This window comes from Magnolia sinica, chromosome 10 (assembly GCF_029962835.1).
Source record: "Magnolia sinica isolate HGM2019 chromosome 10, MsV1, whole genome shotgun sequence".
Lineage (NCBI taxonomy): Eukaryota > Viridiplantae > Streptophyta > Magnoliopsida > Magnoliales > Magnoliaceae > Magnolia > Magnolia sinica.
In genome coordinates this window covers 62,328,207-62,355,172 of record NC_080582.1, presented here as the reverse complement: position 1 = coordinate 62,355,172, position 26,966 = coordinate 62,328,207, and the positions used below count along the sequence as shown (strand labels likewise).

Sequence of the window (26,966 nt, the reverse complement as noted above, 5' to 3'; positions counted from 1 at the left end):
GGGGTCGAAGGTGGGCACCGAAGATTTATGACATCGTTGCATAAAATAAAATCTAATTTTGAATGAGCCTAATGATGAATACATGTAATATTAGTGCACACAAGTGGATGAACAATGTAATAGATTGAGGAATGCAAATATAATCAGTGTAAGAATAGCACAGTGACAAAAGGAGAAGTCCATGACTCAGGTAGCCCCACAACTGTAGTGAATGCCGTACCACCTAAACTTGTGTATGCATGTTCTCACAATTGATCCTTGATTCCATTGCATAGAGAGGCATGATATTGCAAAGACTTTCACTCTGCGATTATGTTGTGAACATTGTGAAAGAATACGATATTTGCAAATAAAACTAAGTGCGCGCTATTCATGTTGATTTCAAACTTCACCATGCTTTTTATTGGGTTCTTGTAAACTCCTTACCTAATTCTTCAGGGGATGATCTGATACAATTAGTTGTATAATAGGCTTATGAATATGATACAACTAGTTGCTTTAGATGTGTGAGACAGTCCAATCATTTAATGGGCCTTTGAAAAGACAAATGGAAGCATAATTTTTAAAAATTATTTTTCTGAATTAGGACTCACCTGATGTGTAGTTTCCGGATTTCTAAGGAAAAAAAAAACAAAATGGATGGTCTAGATTAATACCTTGGATCGATTTAATGAAGGAAGAGATTGCTTGTTCTTCTTCAAAACAAAGAAGTCTCCCTAAGATCCATACTCAATGAAGAATGGATAACCAAGCACGTCTAGACCTTACTATAGGGCTGAGATCTAGAACCAAGGGTTGAGATCAACCCAAGAGATGGACCGCACATGATGAAGGAGAATATCCCTTCTTTTTCCTCTCACTTTTCTTCTCACTCTCTCTTTCCTCTTTCTTTTATTGAAAAATGTGTGTGAGGGAGAGGAGGCTTGGATATCCACTCTGCCATTGCTAGGCTACCTATTCTCTTGAGAACACACACACACACACACACACACATAGAGGTTTATGGTGCTCCACCATGAGTTTGGTAGTCTACCACCCTATGCACCTTGGTATCCCCTACATCAAAAGTGCATAGACCATATATATCCAAGCACTCAAATGGACCAGATCCTTCTACATTGTGGCTTCCCACCCTTGTCCTACTCCTATGATGGACAAAGGGTGGGCTACTAATAGGTCCTAATTGTTGGTTACCCATCAAGCATGATAAAATAAAATCAATTGTTAAAATAAAAGATCCAACAGTTAAAAACCTTCGAAAACCATTTCAAAACATATGGAAGTTAGGGCCACAAAAGATGAGCTTGATGCCGTCTCCATAACTATGTCTAAGCTACTACTCATAGGTTCACAATGATGACGGATCCTTTATTAGATTACAAGTGGTTCCTTAACCTTAATGCATGTACACAATCACATCCATATGTGAACCATGTGTTGTGGCATCACTAGATGTTGCAAATTCATAACATCAAGACTAACATCACCTCTTGCGTCATCAAGCTAAAGGATAAGTCTAAGCTAACACATGATCAAGTCAATCCAATCCAAGTATGATGGGCCTCTCGGTTAAAAGACTTGATGTGATCATTCAATATGAATATCCAATCGGGTCTTGCACGAGCAGTGTTCTTAGTATCTGTATTGTTACATGTATCTATGGCTGAAGATACAAAAGCATGTATCGATGTCGCCGATATTATCATTGATGCCCAGAAATCTATCACTGACCGAGGGGAACATTGTGGAAAGATGAGGAAATGGTGGAATTTCTCAATGAACTTAAGGAGATGCTGGAATACACATTTTTATATTTAGGAATCAAATTATTAGAAAAAAGATGCATGCATAATAAGTTTCACTTTAATGGGGTCTAAAAGCATGTAACGTTGATCAGGGAGACATTGGAGAAACATGAGGAAAATGGTGGAATTTTTCAATGATACATCACGAGATGCTAAAATTCACATATTTTCATATTTAAGAATCAAATAATAGTGAAGCAGATGATACCCTACTATTCTGCGAAGTAGATGAATCCAAAGTGGCCTCTCTGAGTATGACCATGTGTTGGTTTCAAGTTTTCTCAGGCCTTAAGATTAACTTAGACAAGTCTGAGTTCTTTGATATTAATTTGGAGGCTGACGTTTGTTCTTCCCTGGCCATCTCTTTAGGTTGCAAGGTAAGTAACCTTCCTACTATTTGCCTGGGCGTACCTTTATGCATTGGCAAACCTCCGTTAAAGCTATGGGATCTAATCATCGAAAGAATGGAATGGAAGCTCTCCTCCTGGAAATTGAACCTGCGTTCTCTGGGGGGAAGGTTGAATCTCATAAAGGCTTCCCTTTCTAATCTTCCCGTCTATTTCTTTTCGTTGTTTAGATGCCCTAAATCAATGATTATGAGAATTGACAATCTGAGAAAAATTTTCCTTTGGCAAGGTGGCTCTTTAGATGGTAAGTTTCCCTTCCTTGAATGGAAAGAGGTCTGTACTCCTTATGAGGTAGGGGGAGCTATAACATAAAGGAGCTCATTCTAGTTAATGAGGCCCTCATGGGCAAATGGGTCTGGAGGTTTGGCAATGAGGAAGGAAGCCTGTGGAAGCAGCTCATAGTTGCTAAATATAGTGTTTCTTCTTCTGGATGGTGGATGTTGAATTCCTCTTTATATTGAGCTTTGTTTTTATGGAAGGGTATTGCTAAAGCAGCCCTGGAATTGTTTGAAAGAATTTCCTTTACGTTGGGCAATGGAACTAAAATTAGATTCTGGTTCGATATCTGGTGCGGGGACTTCCCTAGCTGAATCTTTCTTGGCTCTGTTTTCGATTGCCTCAGACCCGGAGGCTATTGTTAGGGATTGTTTCTGCCCTAATGGTGGCCAGGGTTGTTGGCTCCTCGCTTTTCGTAGATTTTTCTTGGATTCCGAAGTTGAGGAATTCATTCATTTGCTTTTCATCTTGCACGGTATCTCCTTCTCTTCCTATTCTTCTTTGGAGGATTCCACTCGTTGGAAGTTATCGCCAACAGGATTGTTCACAGTTTGGTTCTACAAGTCTCTGTCTGCCTCTTTTATTTACTCTCCCTGCCACATTGGGCCTGTCTAGTCATATAGAGTTCCTCCAAAAGTTGTTGCATTTGAATGGTTGGTGGGAAGAAAAAGAATCCTCATAGTTGATAATTTGAGGAGAAGAGGTTTCCAGCTTCCGAACGTATGCTTGCTGTGCCTTCAGAAAGAATAGACTGTCGACCACATTCTTCTCCATTTTCCTTTCTCTTCTGAGTGTTCTCCGCTTTGCTGGTGTCTCCTGAGTCATGTTGAGCTCTATCGATGTCCTCTTTTGTATGTGGCACGCGGACCCTGGTGGGGCTTTGGGCAAGAGTAAATGGAGGATTATCCTCCTAGTTGTGATCTGGGCCATCTGGGTCGAGCGTTAACAACCGTTGTTTTAGGAACTAATTAGTTTCGGCTGCAGGATTTTTCTCTAGAGTCTTGGTTCTTTTCCGAGATTGGTTTCGTAGAAGGTTTCTTCGGTTTATGGGCTTTGGTTGCTGTGGCCTGTGGGGCAGCTGTTTGTTTCTTTTCTTTTCTTTCTTTTTCTTGTTTATTGTGTGTCTACTGTTTTTGCTTGTGTCTTTCTTTTTGTTTGATCTATTTTAGTGCTGTTCTTGTAGTTTTTGTTTTAACAAAATTATCAATTTTCAAAAAAAGAAAAAAAGAAGAAGCGAAAAAGACATATTTACATATTTAGGAATCAAATAATAAGTTTTCCTTTAATGGGGGTCTAAACGCATCGTTGACTCAAGGAAAATGGTGGATCCATCCATCCAACATCCATCCATGCATGCACATATATACATACAAACACACATGCATGATCCATCCATCCATGCATGAGTGCATATACATTCACACATCCTCCATCCATGCATGCATACATATACACACACATATAAACATGCATTTCAGCATACAACCATGCACCCATAAAAAGTTGTAAAGATTATTTATTTATTTAATAAATAAAATTTTGACAATATCAATACATTGTCAATAGTATTGAAATATCAATGATATACTGGTGATACAAGTGACACTTGGAATTTACAGTAAAAAATATTGGTGATACATTGGCGATATCAATACATTAGCGATACAAGTGACACTTGGAATTTACAAAGTTGAAAATATTGGTGATACATCAACAATATCTATACATCAATGATACTTAGCGATATATTGGCCATAACTGGAAGTATTGCCTAGTTAGAGATACGGATAATATCGGGGATATTATTGATGCATCGGGGGTACTTCGAACAATGTACACGAGAACCCATAAAATGAATGAACATTTGTATTCACTTCTGGTGATGGGCCAAAGCAAAGATTCAATAAATGACCTGATCACAGATATTAAGCCATCCTGGCTTTTCACCAGTTCACAGAAACACAAAGGAAACCATAAAAAAGATCCAGATGTTCCAATATCCTGGACTGGTTATGGAATTCAGGATACTCAAGAATCGTACAACACAATTCTCCTGTGACCAAAACCCGATCGATGTGTCTCCAACTCTATCACATTTAGCTAACCAAGAGTTAATCCAAAAAGGATGAACAACCTATATGAAGAGTGTTTCCATGCACATCTGTATCATCTTATTTAGGAAGAATGTAAGCAAAAAGATACTAATGACCAAGTTCCTATCAATGATAAAATAAAATTGGATTTCATGGACACATTCTACTAACATCATCAATATGAACTATTCATATGTTGACCTGTTTTGGCTAGTGATTGTGTTAGAAAAATAATTAATCTAGTGATCCTAACTATCCTAGCAATAGCAGAAGAAATGAACAGATAAGACCAAGCTGAGAAATATAGATCCAATCATCAACTTGAAACAAATAGTCAATGGTATCAACACTGACTTCTTACGATTCTCTAGAGAAATGCTTTGGTCAGATAGTGCTGGCCATTCCATTTGTGGTTTTTAAAATGCATTTTCATAAAAGGCATGACAAAAATTCAGATTTCAGAGAGCCAAGATCGTTTGCATGGAGGGTTTTTTTTTTTTTTTTTGTGTGCATTCTGGTCAGCAATGGTGGGCTGGAATGAATGGACCGAAGTGTTGTTGCACACTTCTACAGTTCTACTTTCTGGTTTTTTCTAGGCTGAACCTTAGGGACACTTGGGCACTCCACAAAATGGCAACAGATGTCAAAACCTGTATGGACAAGTCTACTTGAAATGTCATTGAAAAGTTCCACATGTTGGACACTCTGGTTGAGGTGGCTAGAGCGAGTTGCAATGATCTTTTACGCTGGCTCTACTTGGAATCATGCTTCAGACTCACTACTCTTACTTGGCTAATTGTACATGCTAATATTTTGATGCTTCTCTACTTCTGAACCCAAAATCTGCTGATGCTTCCATGCACGCTTCATGCAACTATATAGGCTAGGGTAATTCTTCATATCGTTTTCTTTTCCTTTTTTATTCTGTTATGTAGTTTTTTTTTAATTTTTATCTAGCCTTCTGATCCTCAAGCATGCCTCCATTCTATCGGTGTTGAAGAAACCATTGATAGGACTTCTTGATGCAGGACATGGAAATTAAATATGATATGCAAGATTTCAGGCTTTAGATCACACTAATTTAAAAACAATCACAAAAAAAATTCCACATCCCACATAAAAGTCAAGCATTCAACAAGGGGAATCTATAAGAGTCCAAGCCTACACATGTTAGGGCTGGATCAATTAAAAATTATAGACTAAACAATGCTCAAAGGAAAGTAAATTCATCCACACACGCAAAGGATTACTTCCCAATCTAAGGGATTCACATGTTTCAAATCGGAAAAACTTAGGGTTTGCAAAAGTGGAATAGGACCTGGGATTTAGGATTGTCTAGGGTTAGGGTTAGGGAAATAAGGCGAGAGAGGAGTGAAATAGAAGAAAGAAACGAACCCAAGATGATTCACACATGTGGACAGCGGCCCGGGCCTGATGCACGTGTGTGGGATCTTGCCCACACGTGTGTGGGGCCCACGAATTTGAAATCAGCCAGCTAGGTGCTGGTCGGCCAGGGGAGGTCTACCTTCACGCCAAGTTTCACGCCGATCGGATGTTTGGTTTGTGTACGGTGCTCCGCCGAAGTTTCAATCCTCCTGCAGGGCTAGATTTTGAAAATCTGCTGTAGGGGAAGATTAGCTGCAAGCATGGTTGGATTTGATAAGGGAATGACTGTAGGAGATGAGGAATATGGATGGTAGGAGATGGGGGCGATTTGGGATGGATGTGGTTTCGCATCACGGTAGTAAGCCCTTCGAAGAAGGGAGGGTTTCACACCCAATTAGGCTTCACAACTCAAAGAGGAGCAGGAAAACGCAGAAATTTTATTCAATCTTCAATGAGGAAAAAGACTACAAGGGGTGCCTATTTATAATAAAATCCTATACCCCAAAACTCGCACCATATGCGCAACCTATTACTTAGAGACGAAGTAACCACAATTAACAACTAATCAAAATAATGTAAACCGTCCATGATGTTCATAATAACAATAATAACCAAAACTCAAAGTACTAGATTGTTTGGAATAGTGGGCCATGATCATGAGAACCCATGATGGGATTCACACGACGATCTGGTTCACTCCAAGGAACCAAAATGCAGTCTTCTAGCTAGGGGGTCCTCCCTGGACGTCGTCATCAATCCAATTGATGGTGGGGCCCTCCTCCTCTTCCCCTCATGCTCTAGGTTTTAGTTTCATTGGCATTATAGGTATCTTACCAGTATTGTTCTTCTTTTTACCTTTTGTTCATTTGCTAGGTTTTCTGAAAATTTTATGAGAGCAATCGATGTTTTGCAATGTTAGTACAAGCTACTATTTCTTTAAATGATTATCACATCCTTTTTGTGTGTGTGTGTGTGTGTGTGTGTGTGTGTGTGTGTGTGTGTTGTTTAGTGATTATTTCTTAGTTTAGACCTTCACCAATCAATTTTAATTGAACCTATATGAATGTTTTCTTCTTAAATTTCCATTTTTTCCTTTATTGTTCTCTCTTATCTTTATTTTATTTACTGACTTGTTTATTTATTTAAAAATTAATATCTGTGTATGGAAGCATTCTTGTGTCTAGATTTTTGGAGTTTTCTGTCCTAGACACTTTGAAACTCTGCGCCCTTGCCATGTGTCAGGTTAATATTGATAGACTGTCCAGATTGATGATTGGATGGTTCCATTTGTCAAATGCAACTACTTACGATGCAAGTACAACTAGTTCTATAAGACCATATCTGTTCTTTTTATATGGAAATATTTGTTTGATGAAATTTTTTCTATTGTGTTCATGCCTATCTGTCCCTGCTCAGATGTCATTGGATCTCATAACCCAATTCTCTTGGAAAATAATATTTGTGTACCACTTCATTTAGATCCATTTAATAGGATAGTAACTTTTTTGCTTCACTTATTATAAGTCGGACGATAGTTTCTTATTCTAAATTGGATGGCGTTGTAACTTACTACCACTACATGGTGTGGACTGTAATAGCAGTTCAACAAGTGATGACTTAAGATATTTCCCGTTATAACTGAATATGTGCTGAATCATGTTTATTTTTATTTTCAACTCCCTTTCTTTTTTACTATAATCTACGCTTCTCCTGTTGTTATAGAGGTGTTTATGTTACGGAATTTATACTGCTCTGACCCTTGGCATCAGGACTACAAGTCTTGTTCACTTATCCTTTATACGAGCAATCCCATTTCGCAGTTGGTAGAACTTCCTTCCAGTAGTTCCATCAGGCATTTCTAAGGCTGTTCTTTCTTGTTTCAATGATGTTATTCCAGACAATGGCTTCTTACTCCGTGTCAGATGCTGTTGCAACATACTACCTATACATGACGTATGTTCATCCATTCATTTTCTCCCTTGCAACTATAATCCCTATGCCACCTGATGAGGTATTGCGAAAAGGAAGTGGTACCCTTTGTGAGATGCTTCTCATGGTCCAGGTAAGTTCTTTCAAACAGTTATTTTCTATTGTTATGATCTTTTAAATAGTTCAATTTGATGATTTTTGTGTTTTTTTATCATCTTTATTTAGGTTGAATAGAACCGACACCGATAATTTCAGGGGTGAACAAATCCATAAAACAACAGGATTCCTTTCATTTCTCTATCTCTAGTTTTCTTTTCTAGGTTTGATATCTTCTAATTTTAGCTTATTCAGTAGTGTCTGGACACACAGTTCTGTCAAATAGTATTTGACAACTTTGTATTTCGAAGTATCTTGTGGATTTCATTTAGTTTGTTTGACTAGCCTATCACCTAATGGAAATTTGGTTTTATAAGTGTTTGGCGGATGACTTCAAATTACCAATTGGTTTATCAGAAGTTGTTTTGAACTTTGACAAAAAAGGATGGCTATGTGTTCTCATCGTGCACTGAGATACAGTGTGCACATATCCCACCATCCAACCATGTCAAGTGGAATGTTAACACATTCTAAAATGGACTTTTGAAATGCAGAATTTGAATGCTTCTGGAGTCCCACCAACTGTCATGCCAACTCCCAGCGCTCAGTCCATTGAAGTTGTTTTGAATAAAAAATTTACGTCACAAATTATGTTGGGCACCACCATGTTAAATAGCATTGGTTGGAAAATCTTAAACATCTAAAGTGTGCTCTTTCTTTATATAACCAACCATTTACAAAAGCATAGATAGGACGGTTAGGAGCATCTGTGTTGTTACTCTTTAGAACCACAAACAATTCTTGATAGGCCCCAACAATTGCGAGGTCTAATTTGTTGATTGGACCTACTTCTCCACAATCTTGACTGTCCATTTATTGTCTACTGATTAGATGGCTAAAATTGTCTTGCCAATATGATTTTTGCATTGTGGTCCATGAAGAGTGATACTGACAAAATGCACATTCCAAATTGATTTTTGGGCTGTCCACATGTCTCACACAACTAGGAGTTTTGTAACTTATAGTGCTTTGGAAGAACTATATCATCTGCCTAAAAAATAAGAGTTTTATTTTTTCACGTAAGAAATCTTTATCGACAATAGACTTACAAATGAAGCAAAATAGCCCAGACTTTTAAAAATAATTCATTTACAGAAGGTAGTTATATGCCATACTCAAAACTAGATAAAAGTGTACTTGGCATGATTTTTCTCCATAAAGATCTGTGCATTTGCAATTACAATGATCATCTATCTTTTCTTGAATTCTATGTCACCGATCACAATCAGCATATTGTTGTTTTGCTGAACTGATCTTGGGTATGTGTGACTCTCATATTAAGTGTTAAATGGACCAATGTGATCACTTTGGTGGATAGGCTTGGTCTCAAGTGTGGTCTATTTTAATTATTGGGTTAAAATATGTGTTGAGATAGAGTTTAGACCGATGGGCTTAGTTTATGTAATATTTGAGTAAAAAAGGGGCAGTTTTATAATTTTCTTTTTAATAATGAAAGCCGTAATATAATAAGAGAGAGGTGTGTGGGTGTGTGAGCACATTTGAGCTGCCCTTCTCCCTCTTCTCTCTCATTTCTGTTGTTTCTCCTCTCTTACTACTCATTTCTTTCAATTTTAGTATTGGAGCTCATTTATCTTTTTCTCTCAAAATCCTAACTTATCAATTAGATTTGGGAGGAATTCTCAAAAACCCTAAAGTTCTGATTGAACTCTAGAAGAGAGGATCTTTCTTCGTTTTTTGTAGAAAACAGGATGTTTTCTACAGTCATTTTAAGGTGAGTACAATATTTTGTAAAGGAAGTGCAGAAATGGGGAAGATAAAAGTTTGCTGATTTTTTATATCAAGGAGATGAAGCAATTGACATCCCTCAGTTACTTTGTAGTAAAAAGAAGTTCTTGTGGTAGATTCTTGTTATCTATGACCTAATATGGATGTAATTGAGTGTGGATCTGATTGTAGATCAACGTTTTTCAATACAAGATGAATCAAATTCCGTAAAAGAGGGTTATGGAACCTAAAGGTGTGGTTGTTGGTTCTTCATCATTGGGTGAGAGTCCCAATTCTTCATTTCATGCATCAATTACATCTGTAAAGTTAACGGGCAAAACTACTTTGAGCTAAATATGCTGAATTGTTTCTTTTAACCCAGGAGAAGGATCACTATCTCATGGAATTGGAGACCAAACTTGAGGAATTTAATCCTGAATATAAATAATGGATGCTTAATGATGCTCAGATTAGGTCTTGGTTGTGGAATAGTATGGAACCTGAAGTTAGTTCAAACTTAGTGTTTTTGAATACAACTAATGATGCGTGGGACACGGTTAGAAGGATGCACTCTTTATAATAGAATATTTCTCGTGTGTATCAGTTGTAAGAAGAGATTCTCTCTTTAAAAGGGAGATAAATCTCATGGTGAGTATTTTGCCAAGATTATTGGTTTGTGGGAAAAACTTTTGATCTATCATCCCATTACTTCGAATGTGACACTTAAGAAGAAGCAGATCGAAGTCATGAAAGTGGTGAAGCTCTTGTCCGATTGCGAAAGGAGTATTAATCCACGAAGGATTGGAATTTTGGGCAATGTTTCGATTCCTTCAACTATGGAAGTTTATGGCAGACTTTTGACAATTTCCATTAGAAATGATCCAACGGTACTCAGGCTAAGAGTATAGATAAATCAGCCTTGGTTACCTCATTTGGTTACATTGGTATGCGTGGAGGTCGTGGTGGTTTTCGCAGTGGTACAAGTGGAGTTTCATGGGATGTAGAGGTGGTCATAGTGGTAGAGGAGATCATTTATGCATTCACTGTGTGCTTGACTAATTATTTCGTGGATTTTTGTTGGGACCTTGGGAAGCTTTCAAGGGCTAATCAAGCGCTGGTTGTTGATGATGTTTTATGGACTTGCTACTTTCATTGTGTCCTATGCTGGTGGTGATTAGGTTAATGTCACATTATCACGAGAAGAAAATTCGTGTTTCCTCTCTTCCAATGCCCCTACATCCAATAATGTACCCTCCACCTCTACTACTACTTTGGCTCATTCAGATAAAATATGCCCGTTTTAAACTTATTCCTCTCATTGGATAATAGATTTTGGGGCTTTTTATTATATTTCTTTTAATCATAGTTCATTTTTCCCCACTCCCCACTCCCCTCTTATTTTATTAGGGCTTTCATTATTTAGAGTAAAATTATAAAATTACTCAGTTAGTTGAATATATATAAGCAAAGCTCATAGCCGTAAACTCTATCTCAAAACATACTTTTGCTCAACAATTACAAGAGACCATTGGTGGGACTAAGCTAGTCATGGTCCACAAGTAGGATTACAACGGTCTATTTAACACTATGTATTCCAATGATACATGGGAGTTTAACTAATCTTCAATATAGTAAGAGATCAATTAAATGTAGGTGTGTTTATAAAGTTAAAATTTTGCCTGATGGTTCCATTGAGTGTTACAAAGCTAGGTTAGTGGCCAAGGGATACACCTAGGTTTATGGAGTAGATTATCTAGATACTTTTTTCTCAATGGCCAAACTTAATTCAATTCGAGTTGTTATTTCTATAGCTACCGATCATGATTGGCTTCTCTTTTAGCTTGATGTGAAGAATGCATTTTTATATGGGGATTTGCAAGAAGAGGTGTGTATATGGAGTAACCTCTCGGGTATGTTGCTCAAGGAGAATCCTCCACAGTATGCAAATTAAATAAAGCTATTTGTAGGTCGAAACAATCACCTAGAGATTGGTTTGAGAAATTAAGCGGTCTAATATCATATGGTTTGAAGAGAAGTAGAACTCTTAGGCCCCGTTTGTTAAATCTGAAGTCTAAAGACTGAATCTGAAACCTGAATCTGAAATCTGAAGCTTGAATTTGAAACCTGAAGTCAAAAAACTTGTTTGATAATTATGGCTGAAGTCTGAAAATTAAGTACTGAATTTGAAACAACATGTTTGTTAACAAACATCTGAAAGGTCTGAAATATGTTAATTTGACACATTTGCCCCTATCTCCAGTTTGGAAATGTTTTACCTTATAAATAAAATATTTTTTAATTAAATGAAAATAAAATCATTATATTTAATTCAAATAAACTAAAATACTTAATAGAAAACTAAAATATCATTATTCATAAGGCCCTCAATTCCTCTTAGCGGGAAGATTGTTACTATGTGTCGTGTAGGCTTGAGCACCAATAGCAACAAAACCTTCAAATAAGGCCCACAGAACTGTCAGGAAGATTGTCACTATGTGTCGTGTAGGCTTGAGCACTAGTAGCAACAAAACCTTTAAATAAGGCCCATAGAACTGTCGGGAAGATTGTCACTATGTGTCATGTAGGCTTGAGCACCAGTAGCAACAAAACCTTCAAATAAGGCCCATAGAACTGGTGAGACAATGGTGCCCACCTTGGGTGCATCCGACGCATGGGGATGGGGTAAGACGCAGATTTCTTGGGAAAGGCTTTAGTAGGAAGCTCCTGCGCTGGGAACCTATGTGGGGCCCACCATGATGTTTTTGATAAATCCACCACGTCCATCCATTTTATGAGTTCATTTTAGGAAAAGAGGCCAAAAATGAGCTGGATCCAATACTCAACTGGGCCAAAAATGTGAGAATTGAACGTCCACAGTTGAAATATTAGTGGGGCCACAAAAATTTTGAATCAGGCTAGTATATTTGTTTTCAGTTCATCCCATTATGAACGGTATGGATGGCATATAAGCATCATTGTCGACCCTAGGGAGGTTTCAATTGTAGGAATTTCCCTACCCACCTTTTCCTTTAGTGCGGCCCACTTGAGTCTTGGATCCAGCTTATTTTTGGACTTTTATCCTAAAATGAGCTCAAAAAAATGGATGGATGTTGTGGATTTATCAAAAACATCATGGTGGGCCCACATTGGTTCCCAACGCAGGAACTTCCTGCGTAAGCCTGAAATCCGCGTACGATTGGGTACTACGGACGCGAATTTCTTGCGAAAGCCTTTAGCAAGAAGTTCGATGTTGGGTGGGGTCCACCGGTATGTATGTGAGAAGTCCATTCCATCCATCCATTTTTCAAGCTCATTTTAGGACGTTTAACCAAAAATGATGTGGATAGAAAACTCAAATGGGTCACACAAGAGGGAAAATTAGGAAAAGAAGTTCACATAGTTAAAACCTGCTTAAGCTCCACCTTGATGTTTATCTGCTATCCAAACCGTTTATAAGGTCATTCCCAATTGGATGAAGTGAAAACACCTAAAATATAGCTTCATACAAAACTTTTATGGCCATAAAAATACTTCAATGGTGCTCACTGAATGCCCACTGTTTCCTCTTCTATGGCACACTTAAGTATTTAATAAACTTCAATTTTCGTCACATGTCCTTAAATGACCTCGCAAAACGGATGAACGGGGTGGATTTCTCAAAAACATCTCCGTGAACCCCATCCAACATCATTGCGCAGGAGGTTCATGCAAAAGGGTTTCCCAGGAATTCCGTGTCCAGGTACTACAGTACTACTTGGACGTGAGTAGTGAGATTCACTACCGAAGTGACGTCACCAAGTTCTGTGGGCCCACTATAATGTATGTACTTTATCTACACCGTCCATCTATTTGGAGATATAATTTTAGGGCATGAGTTAAAGAATGAGGCAGATCTAGATATGTAGTTGACCCCACCACAAAAAACAGTGGGAAGATTGATTCCTACCATTGAAACCTTCCTAAGGCTCACCATGATTTTTATTTGAAATCCAACCTGTTCACAAGTTAACACAAACATGAAAGAAGGGAAAAAACAAATATCTTGATAAAAAACTTTTGTGGCCTATTTAAGTTTCTAATGGTGGGTGCCACTCTCCCCACTGTTTTTTGTGGTGAGGTCCACTGGAGCTTTGGATTTGACTCATTCTTTGGATCTTTACCTAAAATTATCTTTCCAAATGGATGGACGACGTGGATACAAAACATACATCATGATGGGGCCACGGAACTTGGTGATGTCACTTTAGTAGCGAGTCTCGCTACTCAACCTGTCAGTATCCAATCCGCATCCACGGAAACGGATGGGCTACTCCCCCGCCACCCTCCAATGCCTAGTAGTCGGTGCTATGTGGGCCCCACCATGATGTATGTGTTTCATCCATGACCAAAAATGAGGTATATCCCAATCTCAAGTGGACCACATTACAGGAAAACAATGTTGAATGAACGTAGACCATTAAAAACTTTTTGGGGGCCATAAAAGTTTTGGATCAAGCTGATCTTTGTTTTTTCCATTCATCTGGGTCCATATGATCTAATCAACAGATTGGATGTCAAATAAACAGTACATTGGGCCTTAGGAGAATTTTAATGGTGGATATCCAATCCCTATTGTTTTCCTGTAGTGTGGTCCACCTGAGATTTGTATTCCTCTCATTTTTGGTATCAAGCCCTAAAATGATCTTTAAAAATGGATGAAACACATACATCATGGTGGGCTTAGAGAAGTGCCCCATGTTAAAAGTTGGGATGGGTATAACATAAAGGATAAAATCTCTCTCGCAAAGGACAATTTGGGATTAAAAATAATAATAATCACAGAGCGCATTCTCCATTCCCCATTAAGCTAGACTCCCATCACGGAAATTTTCAACATAAAGGACTCCTATCACGGAAAAATTTCAACATAAAATGGTGGAGCGTTTCCTTCTTCCGCGTTAAAAAACACCACTAAACATGGAACATTTTCCAAATTCCGCATTAAGTACAAAAATTCAGCGTTAACAAACAGGCCCTTAGTTTTCTCTCAACATACTACATCGGGCCATATTGTGCTTGTTGTGTATGTGCATGGCATAGTAGCTATAGGTGATTACTTGGTGGATATTGATAAACTGAAGTCTCTTCACTGTTAGTTCTAGATTAAAGATCTTCGGTTACTTCACTATTTTCTAGGTATAGAAGTGACGAGATCTAAAGTTGGGATAAATTTGTGCCAGAGGAAATATATTTGTAATTTGTTAAAAGAGAACGGGCATGTTGGGTGTCAAACCCGCAGATACACCTATGGATCCTCATCTTAGAATTGATCCGGAAGAAGGAGAGTTATTGATAGACCCTGATATGTATGGAAGACTCATCATCAAATTCATTTATTTAACCATTATTAGGCCTGATGTTGCCTTCTTTGTAATTGTAGTTTTAATTTATGCACCCAAAGCTCCACATTTAGCTCTTGCCCATAGATATGAGGATTCTTAGATACTTGAAGTGCGCACCCGAAGAAGGTATCTTATATAGATCTCATAGACATCTTCAAATAGCATGATACTACAATGCAGATTATGGAGGTTCAAGATTTGATAGAAGGTTGACTACAAACTATAGGTTAATGTATATTTCTTGGTGGTAATATGGTTACTTGGAAAAGTAAGAAGTAGAAGGTTATTACCATGTCCACTACTGAAGCGGAATATAAAATTATGAACATAAAACCTGTGAACTTGTCTGTCTGAAATCACTTTTGGAAGAGTTAGGATTTGCAGTCCAAGTTCCAATGTTTTTATATTGTGATAATCAAGTTGCTATGCATATAGCTAACAATCCAACAAAGATGCAATGGACATGCTTTTGTAGGGATTCCTTCCATACCATAGATGGGGATGAACAAATGTCGACAAATTAGTTGTAGGGGGATGTGAATACAGTTTATTGGTGTCAACCAATGGATGCTAATCTAGAGAAGAGGGAAGACAAAACACATAGAGGTCGACTATTGCATTCATGATAAGGTTTTTCAGGAAAAACAATAAACTACTCCATATATCTCATCTAATGATCAGGTTGCAGATCTATTCGTCAAAGCTTTTGGGAAGTCTCAGTTTGAAAAGCTTATTTTCAAGCTGGATATGTATGATATCGATTTTCCAGCTTGAAGGGGAGTGTTAAATGGATTGTTGCGATCACTCGGGTAGACTGGCTTAGTCTCACGTGTGGTCTCTTGTAATTATTGGGCTAAAATATGTGTTGGGGTAGAGTTTAGGCCCGTGGACTTAGTTTATGTAATATTTAAGTAAATAGGGGCAGTTTTGTATTTTCCTTTTTAATAATGAAAGCCCTAATATAAGAAGAGAGAGGGGCATGGGCGTGTGAGCACATTTGAGTAGCCCCTTTTCATCTTCTTTCTCCTTTCTCTTCTCTTTTTCTTTTCTTCAATTTCATGGTTTTATAGTAAGGAAAACTCCATTTAAAACTCTGTATTTAGAAAAAAACTCATATAGTTGCTTTAATGTTTAAAACTCATGTATATTTTAAAAGACTTGCAGAAAATCTTTTTTTTTTTTTGGCAAACTTCTGAATGTGATATGAAAACAGATTGATAATAGTCATCCATTGAAAGAATAGAATACGTGGGAAATTTAGTGGAGAGGGAGCAATTTGTATAAAAATTACTTGGAATGGAAGGATTTGAGAGAGGCAAAGAATGATATTAACATACTATTTGATTACATATGGACATTATTATTCATGCTCATGGAATTGGGGCAGCCTAGACTTAAGAGGATCCAGACCCAGCCCATTTATCTATTGGTCCATCTAGGTTGGTCTAATTTCTAATTCCCTGTTTATCACTAAACTAACGTTTTATTTAGGTAAGTTTTTACATTTTAGTCAATTTCCTTCTAGTTGAAAGGAATTTAAGTTACGGTTCTATATTGAGTTTGAATTGGGTTGGGGCTGGGTTCCACCCATTTAATACTCGTGTGTGGGGCGGATCAACTTTGAAAGGTTCCAAACCTGGCCCATTTGATAATTGGGGCAGTATTTTAAGCCCAGACTCGAATGACGAAGGACATCAGCATATCTGTACCCACTTCTTCAAAGAGGTATCCTAAGTGAGCTGCACTTTAGTAAATGGAGTTGTGAGCGTTGACTGGTTCACATGGCAAGCGGCACATCCATGGGGGCTAAAACTCATTTATGATTTTTTATATTAGATGAAGAGATTGAAAACGATTGTTGAGCCTCTTTATTTGTTTTTTTTTTATATGAAGTTTATTTATCAACATGGCAGTGACTATCATAATTTTATAACTCAGGAGTCAAGGCTCGAGTACCATGCATTGGTGATGGGAAGAACTGTTGTTCACTGATTATTTTTGAGATGTGTTGTCTCTTGGTATGCAGACATGGATTAATGGACGTGGAACGAGGATCACGGGGACATGGTCACAACAAATTTATCTACACATATTCTGAGTCCAAATCAATGGAACAGCTGTCAATTATTCACACCACTTCCATGAATCTTTGTTACTTAATTATGGCTATTGTTGTGCTCAAATGTGCAGATAGTAACAGATCAATCTTTTAGTTTCTTATAAGAGCAGCATTTGCTTGGAATGTTTACACTGAACATGTTCATTTGCTAAACTGCATAATTGGACCTAGCTAACTTGTACCTTTTCCATTCAGACTTCTTTTATTATTAATCTCTGAAGTATAAGCAGTTCACTGATAATATTGTAGTAATCATTACTGTTTTAGATTTTAATTGGTATGGGTTAGGGTTTGGTTTTGTACCCTAACATTGATGCTTAGTTGAATTGAACTTTAAGTGTCACTTGATATTAGACATGAGACACATGGTCATAAAATCTTCTTGACATTCGATAACTTTCTTGTGCTTCTCCATGGATTATGCTGAGGACAGCACCACAGACTCTTTTATTTAGTTATTTTGGTGTAAGTTCGCTGCAAGTAATGTCAGGTGGAGAATATGAAATGTTCTATCATGATAAAAAGGTTGTCTAGATCAGATCACTGTTAAACTTGCAGATCTATTGATCTAGTTTTGATTCTGTTGGGCAATGCCTGCTTATTAATTTTTACTTTCCTAGCCTTTTTATTACCAATTTCACTAGGTCTGTCTCATCTACAGTACATTTGTTATATATTTACAGGCATACAAGGCAAATGTTATCTGTCCTAACAAACACCAAGCAGATCAGGAGAAGTTCTACAATAACCACCTTCTGGAAAGTGAGACATATATAGGTGGTCATGTGGAATGCCTTGAAAGCGGCGTTTTCAGATCTGATCTTCCCACCAAATTTCAGCTTGATCCATCAGCATATGAGGTATTTGCCTGTAAATGATGTCTTTCAGCTGACCTTATGATCTGTTTCATTTTTTCTGGTTTTGTAGATTACCTTTGAGTCTGTGTTTGCCTTGCACTACTCTTTGGCATGGAAACACATAATTTTATGCTTCTTGTTTTGTTATCAGCTGTACTCTTTCTCTGAACGTTGTCAGCCTTACATTTTTCTATATTGTCTTGTTTTGAGTTCCCATTTCATTGTGACGACTAATAAAATCAATTATGTTGTTTCTCGTGTTGGCTTCTCAATTTTCTAAAGGTTGCCATCATCCTCAGAAAAAATTTAACAATTCTCTTCAATAAAGTAGTTTCTTTCAGGAAGGAACAAAAATCCTGCCAAAATCTTCGAGGGAAAAAGATCCTCTAGATACTCTTTCCTCAATACTTTCTCCAGTGATGTGTAACTGTTTTGAAATTTGTAGGTAGTTCATCCTACTATTTTGTTCTGTTTCGTTTCAATTGTTTTACAATCTGACATATTTTTTCCTAGTTTTTGATGTTCTGGGAGTGCTTTCTTTCTTTCTTTCTCTCTCACTCTCTCTGTTTTTTTGTTGTTATGTTGTTATTGTTGTTGTTGTTGTTGTTGTGTGTCTTTTTTTTTTTTTTTTTTTTTTTTTGTAGTACTAATACATCAACTTGTCCTATGAAACATTTTTTGGTAATTTTGCATCATGTAAATATACTTTTCATGTGTTCCTTTGCAAAAGCCACATTTGAGTCGTGCTCTAGAAATGCTGTCTCGATTGAAAGCTTTCCCTTGTTTTATCCATTGGTTAAGATCTTTCAGCCTAAGCTTTTCCCTTGTTTTATCCATTGGTTAAGATCTTTCATGCTAGTGATTGCTTGCCCAGGCTATTGTTGTGGAACATGCAGAAATTTTAGAGAACCTTTATAGGTGAGATTGTTGCTTCATTACGAGAGTTTAGTGATGATATTTGTTCCCTTTTGTTTACAGCAATTAATAAGGAATCTCGATCGAGATCTGCATTATGCTTTAAGAGTAGAGGGCAAGATGGATGTGGATTTGGTCTCCAATTATGAAGATGTGAAGAATGCTATCATGGAAAAGGTGGTCATTTACATTACTTTTTCTTTCTAGCATTAGCATTGCCATTTATATATTAAATTAATCTTTTTCATTATATTTTCCTCATGTACTGTGTTTATTATTTTTGTTTCTCATACACATGTGACAAAATGCTTTATCTTTTTTTTTTTCTTGGCACGTGTAGAAGTTGGCCATGTGCTCGTTTGAACTAAGTAATGCATGCATTTTCTTCTTCTTATTATTTTTTCTTGATTTTGAGTGTTTAGAAAGCTCACTTGTGTTGGAGACATTTGTGGTTTTTTCACTGATGCGATTGTACATGGGGCCTATGTTTGACTCTTGTTTCTCCTAATGCCTTCTATAATTGGTTGAATTTAATTTTTACTTGTTTGGCGTTTCCTCTACTAGACTACTGCTCTGACAACATGAACTCTTTTGAAATTCTTCCTCACAATCACAGCTTGTGATGTTGCGAGATGAACCGATGCGGGAGGAGCGTCCTCTTATATATCATCTAGATGTGGCTGCAATGTATCCAAACATAATTTTAACAAACCGGCTCCAGGTATTTACTTTGATAAATCTCCTTTGTACATTACGGATGCTGGTTTTTCCATCCTTGTTCTTGGTGGGTCCCTTGTAGCAACTAGTGGAAGTCCTCTAACGAGTTATTGACACTTTTATTTAAAGTATGCTTCTTTTAGTTTCTCATCTTTGCTGACGAAATGAAAAAAACCATGATGCCTCTTGAGAAATCCTAGATTGGACACTTTTTCTTCCATTTATGGAAGTCATATATATATATATAAAAATATATAGATGCCCATTTGTAGGCTTCACAGTGATCGTATCACATTGTAAGGAAATGCCTACATTAGGCCACCGAGAATTAATGAGAATTTTGTCCATGCAAAATTGGTGTAACAATCTTTGTGGGATATTAAGAACTGTTGATCTGGTACTGATAAGTGTTACCTTTTTATTCTGTTAGAAGTAGGGCTAAAATTTAACCCCAAGAGCCAAGCAACATATTATGCTATTTTTGCTCTTTGATACATTCTTTTGCTTAACAACCTATTGTTACAAGTGTCAAAATAAACCTGGAATCGGCTCAAGATATGATTGTTGACTCCATTGGTCATCTAATACTGCATAAATTTTAACATATATGCTGGTGGTGTCACTAGTTTAAAATTTCCCCCTCTTTTAGTCAAATACTGTGAAGAATGGCAATCAATCCAAACAGTCATATCCATTGTTCTAAATGGGGGTGTGATGTGGATGCAAAGAAGAAGAGGCTCGGGCCCAAGCAACACGTAGCCTGAAAATGGGCCCAAAATGATGGCCAACTGCAGCAGCAACAACAAGAGCGGGCAAGGGGTTGTATAGATAGTTTGGAATCCCAGCAAGCCTCATGTCAGAGCCTTACATCCCACACTTGTTTGACTCGAAAAGGATATCTTGTAACAACTATTTAGAGGCCTTATCTCTCTCTCTCTCTCTCTCTCAAAAAAAAAAAAAAAAAAAAAAAAAAAAGAAAAAAAAAAAAGAAAAAAAAGAAAAAAAACCCTATTTGGAGGCCTTCTTGTTGTTTTCTATTGGTTGGTAATGAGAATTATGAGCAAGGTATCCCGCATTGGTATCGGTTGGCGTAGCGGTGCTCTCCGATACCGATACGGATACGGGGGTGTAACGGCGATACGGGGGCGTAACGGCCTGTAACGGTGCAAATTCTTTTTTTTTTTGCCAAAAAAATATGAAAAAATATGGATTAAATCCGGAATATTCCAAGCATTCCAAATATGCATTCATTTATAAATTGGAACATGTTTATGGTGGTGTAACGGTCTACTCTTTGGTGAGAAGTTGTATTGGACTGTTTGATGAATTTATGAACCAAATAACCTGAATTTGACTACAAACTTCATATATTTAATTTTCTAAATATATAATTTATATACTTAACAATTTGATATCATTTCTCCCAATAGTTCTTTAAAAAAATGAAATTAAATTCAGGTAGATGGCGTTGCCAATTTGGGGCTGACTTGGAGGACTAATCCATGCCCCAAATCAGCCTCAAATTCATGCAATTTATTGGCATTATCCCACTTATTAATTGGTGGACATTTATTGGATAGTGAATCATGAAAAAAAATCAAAAGGCCCTATTTTAATAAATAAGTGTCCACAAATTAACAATTATAACTATTCAAACAATTTGATTTTGGCATTGTGAGTTAGCAACTATAGTTCATAATTTAATTGGTAAATTTTAAAGTTCATAATTTAATTGGTAAATTTTAAGTTAATACATGTCTCGTGTACAATTTTTTAAGGGCCCAAATTAGGCGGGACTCAGATTGTGAAGTGTAGCACACGAGTGTCAAAGTTATTTGGGCCCCACCGGGATGAATGTGTTATATCCACACCGTCCATCCATTTTGCCAAATAATTTTAGGGCATGAGCCCAAAAATGAGGCAGATCCAAAGCTCAGGTGGACCACACCATAAGAAACAACAATAATTAAACGTCCACCATTCAAAATTTATTGGGGGCTACAAAAGTTTTAGATCAAGCTGGCATGTGTGTTTTCCCTTCATCCACGTCAGTGTGACCCAATTAACAGGTTAGATGGAAAATAAACATTATAGTGGACCGTGTAACAAAACAGTGCAAGTGCGTTGTTCAGCGTGCACCGCAGAACACAAAAAAAAAATAAAAAATTAAGTGTGTGGCCATGCAGTCCATTCCGTTTTCGATGCTGGAAATGAAAAAGGAGAGGGAAACCGAAAAGAAAAGAGGGAAAGAAAAGAGAGAGAGAGAGAGAGAGAGAGAGAGAGAGAGAGAGAGAGAGAGAGAGAGAGAGAGAGAGAGAGAGAGAGACGTGTGATGGAGAGGGTCCGCCACTATGAGCCCCTCAATACATGCATCATACATAGATTATACATTCATCAAGATGGGTCCCATGATTGGGTGGGCCCTCCAATCAGAAAATCAAGGTGGGGATGCCATCCCCACCACAAATCAAGGGTCTAGATGACCAATCAAAGGTATGTATTTAGATAAACATCATGATGGGCTCCATGGAGAATGGCCCCATCATGGCCATGCATGCATCAAGGGTGGGCCCTTGGCCACAACTAAAGCGTCAAGTAGGATCTCCACCATTGATTGGTGGGTCCTACATGCCCCTAATCAAGAGAATAAAAAATCTAAGAAAGAAAATGCAAGAACTACTCCTAAACATGGCATCCACCTCAAATCTCTTCCTCCTTCCACCTATAGGTTCTAGAGCTCCAAGAGGGTTGATTTAATGGTTGAGATGGGCTTGGGAAGGTTGGATTGAGAGATCTTGGGCTGCAATGGGGTTGAATTTTCTCTCTAATGGTGGGACGTCCAAGCTCTTGGTAATGGGGAAATGAAGAAGAAGAGAGGGAGGGAGAGAGATAAGAGAGAGAGGGAAATAGGTAATCATTGCTAGGCTAGACAATGATTGCACATGGGGTAATCATTACTTGTTGGGAAGAGAGTGACATGCTCTCATAATGGCTAGGCATGCTAGCAAGCTTGCTTGGGTAGGTGCTAGGGTAGGGTGATGTCACCCCTAGGATGACATCATCCTAATGATGGGATTCTCTAGGGAAAAGTGATATCTGGAATAGGTGCGTCCCGCAACGTGCGGTCCACGGCCATGATGATGTGTGGGCCACATCTCACACTCTAAGTGTTGGATCGGCGTACGAGACGCGGCGTCGGAACTGCGGTGACGGCGCGGTCGCAATGACAGAAGTCTCGGGTCAAGCCGACTTGGGTTGACAGGATGCAACTCAGGGTCGCTCGCAAATGCTATCTACAAGTCGCGGGTCGCCAGAATTAGACGGAGAGGATCGCAGGATCCTAAGGAATGGAATGGTCACTAGGACACAGGCCTGACACATTGACTTGACGATTGTTTAGTTAGGTTTTTGTTTGCTATTTGAAGAGAATAACCCGTGGACATCTGAATCTTGATATAAAAAAAGCTGATATTGGATCTCACCATGTTGACTTTGAGGAGGGGTGTTTAGAATACAAACTCAAAAATTACTTCATTGTATCTTGTGGTATTGTTTTTATTGTTTTGTCCCATGCCAAATAGTTTTGAGAATGTCGGTTGTATGTCCTACTATATAAAGGGTCTCAAGTCAATAGTCCAGTGAAGAGCAATATTGCACCTTGTAAATCTAGGAGCTCTAATGTAGTGAGAGTTCCCCAGCTCTTGTTTTAATATAAATGTCTCATTCCTTTTAGTTTTGTTAACATAATATTAGAGTCGGTTAGATCCCGTTGATTTTGTGTATTTGTTCTCTATTCTTCCTCTTTGTTTCATTCATTTCATTGATTTGTGGGGCCATTGGAAACATATCAATGATCCATTGCTTCTTCAACATCCTCAATTTTTCCTTTATTGAACACTCCATTCTCATACCGATTAACCTTAGACTGCTACTGTTGATAGGAAGCTTGTTATCTTTTGAAACATGGTCAGCTGTCATCTATGAAGAAGATCATCTTCATGGTGGATTGAAATCCAAGCGGGAGCCACTACTCACTGCCATTTTGACATGATTTTCATCATTTTTTTTGGTCGGTTTTTGCTTCTTCACTGTCACCATTTGCTGGAGGTGTGGTTGGTTTTGTGAAACACCCGTTGATGAGTTTAGGCTTGTCTAGATTTTGCTGATTGAAATGCCAAAGGAGACGGAGATGTTGGTTGTGTCATGTGTGTAAAATTGCTTGACGAAATGCCTATAAAAGATGATGTGGTGGTTTGGATTGCTTTGGTTAATGGGTGATTGAAATTGGTCATTTCTTTGATTTCTATCATTTTGATGAAGTTCCTTGATTCATATGTATTGGAGTTTTGATGATATGGCTCAACACTCGTAAATTGTTTTACAAAATATGGTAAAGAAGCTACAATGAGTATGCTGATGGCTACAAGCAAGATACGAGGTGGCTGACAATGGTTGGGTTATCAAGCTTGCATTATATAGAGATGGCTCGTTTATGTTGTGGACAATCTCTTGACCACAAGGGTTCTACAATAGTTGTGTGTGATTCAAAGTGGGTGATGGTTTCAAAGTGAGATTATGGAAGGATCCTTGGCGCTCAGCCTCTCTGTTGTGCGAGGAATTCCAAGAGCCATAACATTAGACAGGGATGGGAAGATGGTTTATATGCTCTGGAGGGTCGACAAAAGCATGATCTAGTGTTCCACATTTAGGAGAGATCTCAAGGACTTTGAGATTGATAGTTTCGCCAAGCTAATGGAAGCCTTGCATCAAGTGTACACCCTTAGAACTGGATCCGATAGTCACCTTAGAATCAGAAAGGGATGGGAAGGTGGCTCTGACATGGTCTTGTGTCCCACATTTAGGTAAGATCTCAAGGACATGGAGATTGATTGTTTCACCAAGCTAATGGAAGCTAACATATATACCCTTGGAATTGGATCCAATAGGTGCATTTAAAACCTAGAGGTTGAGTGTGCCTTAGAGATTAAATCTTTGGCTTTGTAGTTATGCTCGCCTTCTGTGCATTGCAATACAGTTTGGTAAACTTTGGTCTCCCAGGTCACTTAGAAAATTAATGCATATGCGTGGATGGCCTACTTGGGTAAAAATCTTGACCTTCGATCAGCTTCAACAAAGAGGGATGTTGTTGTCCAAATGAGTAGATGCATTATACGCTGTGAGACTGCGGATCGATGGACCATCTTCTTACTCACTATATCACAACGCTGTGGTCAGTCATGGCATGGGTACGTTTGGGAGATGGCTTTGACAAGGGGTATTCTCTGTAGTAATATGGGGCGTGTGGGTTGAAAGAAACAGGAGAATGTTTTGAGGAAAGGCATCCACAATGCAGGGTATGCTAAGTAGATTGGTAGGATATTGCTAGACTGGATGAGGGCATATAGAAGTTTAGAGGTTTCTCGAGGGATATGATTTGATACAACTATGGTAATTCCACACTACGATTGAAGAAGTATGGGGATCGGGTTTTAAAAACCTCCAGAGTCTGTGCTCCTATTCTGTTTTCTGGTATTCATTGTTGTCTGTGAAATAGGGAAAACATGAATGGTTTTAATAGAAATTAGAGAGAAGAAACGGGAAAGATGAGAAAATAGAAGAAAAGGAGAGGTATGACTACTCACTTGCAAGCCTCCTCACATTTTTCCATCTTATTTTATTAGGGCTGGAATCATTATAGTTCAAATTGCGAAATTGCACTCCTTGCTTTAGGACTAACTAAAACACACTTATATGGGCCCAAACTCAGGCCTAAACTAATTTAATACATAAACCAAAGCCTAAAGGGGCCTAAGGGCCAAAATATGTGAACCCACAATACTTTTAACACTCCCCCTCAAGCTGAAGCATAGATATCATACATTTTTTTTTTTCCACACGCACTCACACACCCCACAAACACCTGTGCACTCACATCACAATGGGCGCTCGGACCCATGACCTTGTGTTGAAACTCTTGTTAGTCTACCACTGAGCCATAGGGTCACGGGCAACATAGATATACATGTCTATCTTGGATAAAACTTTACCAATTGAGACCTTCCAAGAGCTTTTGTAAATAGATCTGCAACTTGATCATGGGTGGAGCTATACGAAGGGCAAATTTCCTTTTCAGAGACCTTATCTCGAATGAAGTGACAATCGACCTCTACATGCTTCGTTCTCTCATGGAACATTGAATTGTTGATAATGTGGATAGTAGCTTGATTGTTTCAATGCAGAGGCATTAGACCATGGAAAATAAACCCCAATTATTCAAGGAGGGATTTAAGCTAAATAAGCTTGCAATTGGTGTGGGCCATTGATTAATAGTCTGCCTCAACATTGGACCTAACAACCACATTTTGCTTCTTACTTTTCCAAGTAACCACGTTTCCATCAATAAAGATACACTAACCCATAGTTGACCACCTACCATATCTCAACCTTGCATAATCTGCATCGGAATAACTGGCTATCTGGAGATGGTCATGACTCATGAGACCTATACAAGATACCTTCCCAGGTACACCCTTCAAGTACCTAAGAATTCTTTTGACCCCAGGTAAATGTGGGGCTCTTGGACTTTGCATAAATTGACTAACCACACTAATAGAGAAGGCAATATCATGTCCTGTAGCAGTCCAATAGATGGACTTACCGACAAGTCTTCTATACATGCTAGGGTTTGCCAATACCTCTCCTTTAGGCCCAAGTTTGAGTTGAGAATCCATCTGTGTATCAGCCGGCTTGGCACCTAGCATACCTGTCTCTTCTAGCAAGTCACAAGCATATTTTCTCTGACATTAATTATTTCCAACTTTACATCTAGCCACTTCAATGCCTGAAAAATATCGAAGAATACCAACATCTTTGATTTGAAACTGAGATTGAAAATAGAACTTCAGCTTCTCAATACCTTCCAAGTCATCACTTGTCACTATAATATCATCCAGATCACAACAAGGATAATATAGTCAAATGTTGTATGCTTTGAGAACACCGAGTTATCTATTGTACTCCTCTTCAGCCAATACAATGCCACCACACCATTGAACTTCTCAAACCATGCTCGTGGTGACTACCTCAATCCATATGTAGACTTCTTTAATTTGTACACTTTAGACGTCTCCCTCTAAGCAACATATCCAGCTGGTTGCTCCATATAAACTTCTTCGTGCTATTCTCCTCGTAGAAGTGCAT

At 38.1% G+C, this 26,966-nt stretch overlaps 1 protein-coding gene across 2 annotated transcripts in view; it reads left to right on the top strand.

Annotated features, from left to right (window-relative positions):
* Positions 1–26,966, top strand: part of LOC131216875 (DNA polymerase epsilon catalytic subunit A-like) — a 155,805-nt gene that overhangs the window by 33,101 nt on the left and 95,738 nt on the right. For both annotated transcript variants that reach the window (XM_058211473.1, XM_058211472.1), the window contains exons 12-15: positions 7,865–8,029; positions 17,961–18,137; positions 19,113–19,226; positions 19,666–19,770. In XM_058211473.1, the coding sequence (XP_058067456.1) occupies positions 7,865–8,029; positions 17,961–18,137; positions 19,113–19,226; positions 19,666–19,770 (561 nt within the window). The remainder of the gene's footprint in view (positions 1–7,864; positions 8,030–17,960; positions 18,138–19,112; positions 19,227–19,665; positions 19,771–26,966) is intronic.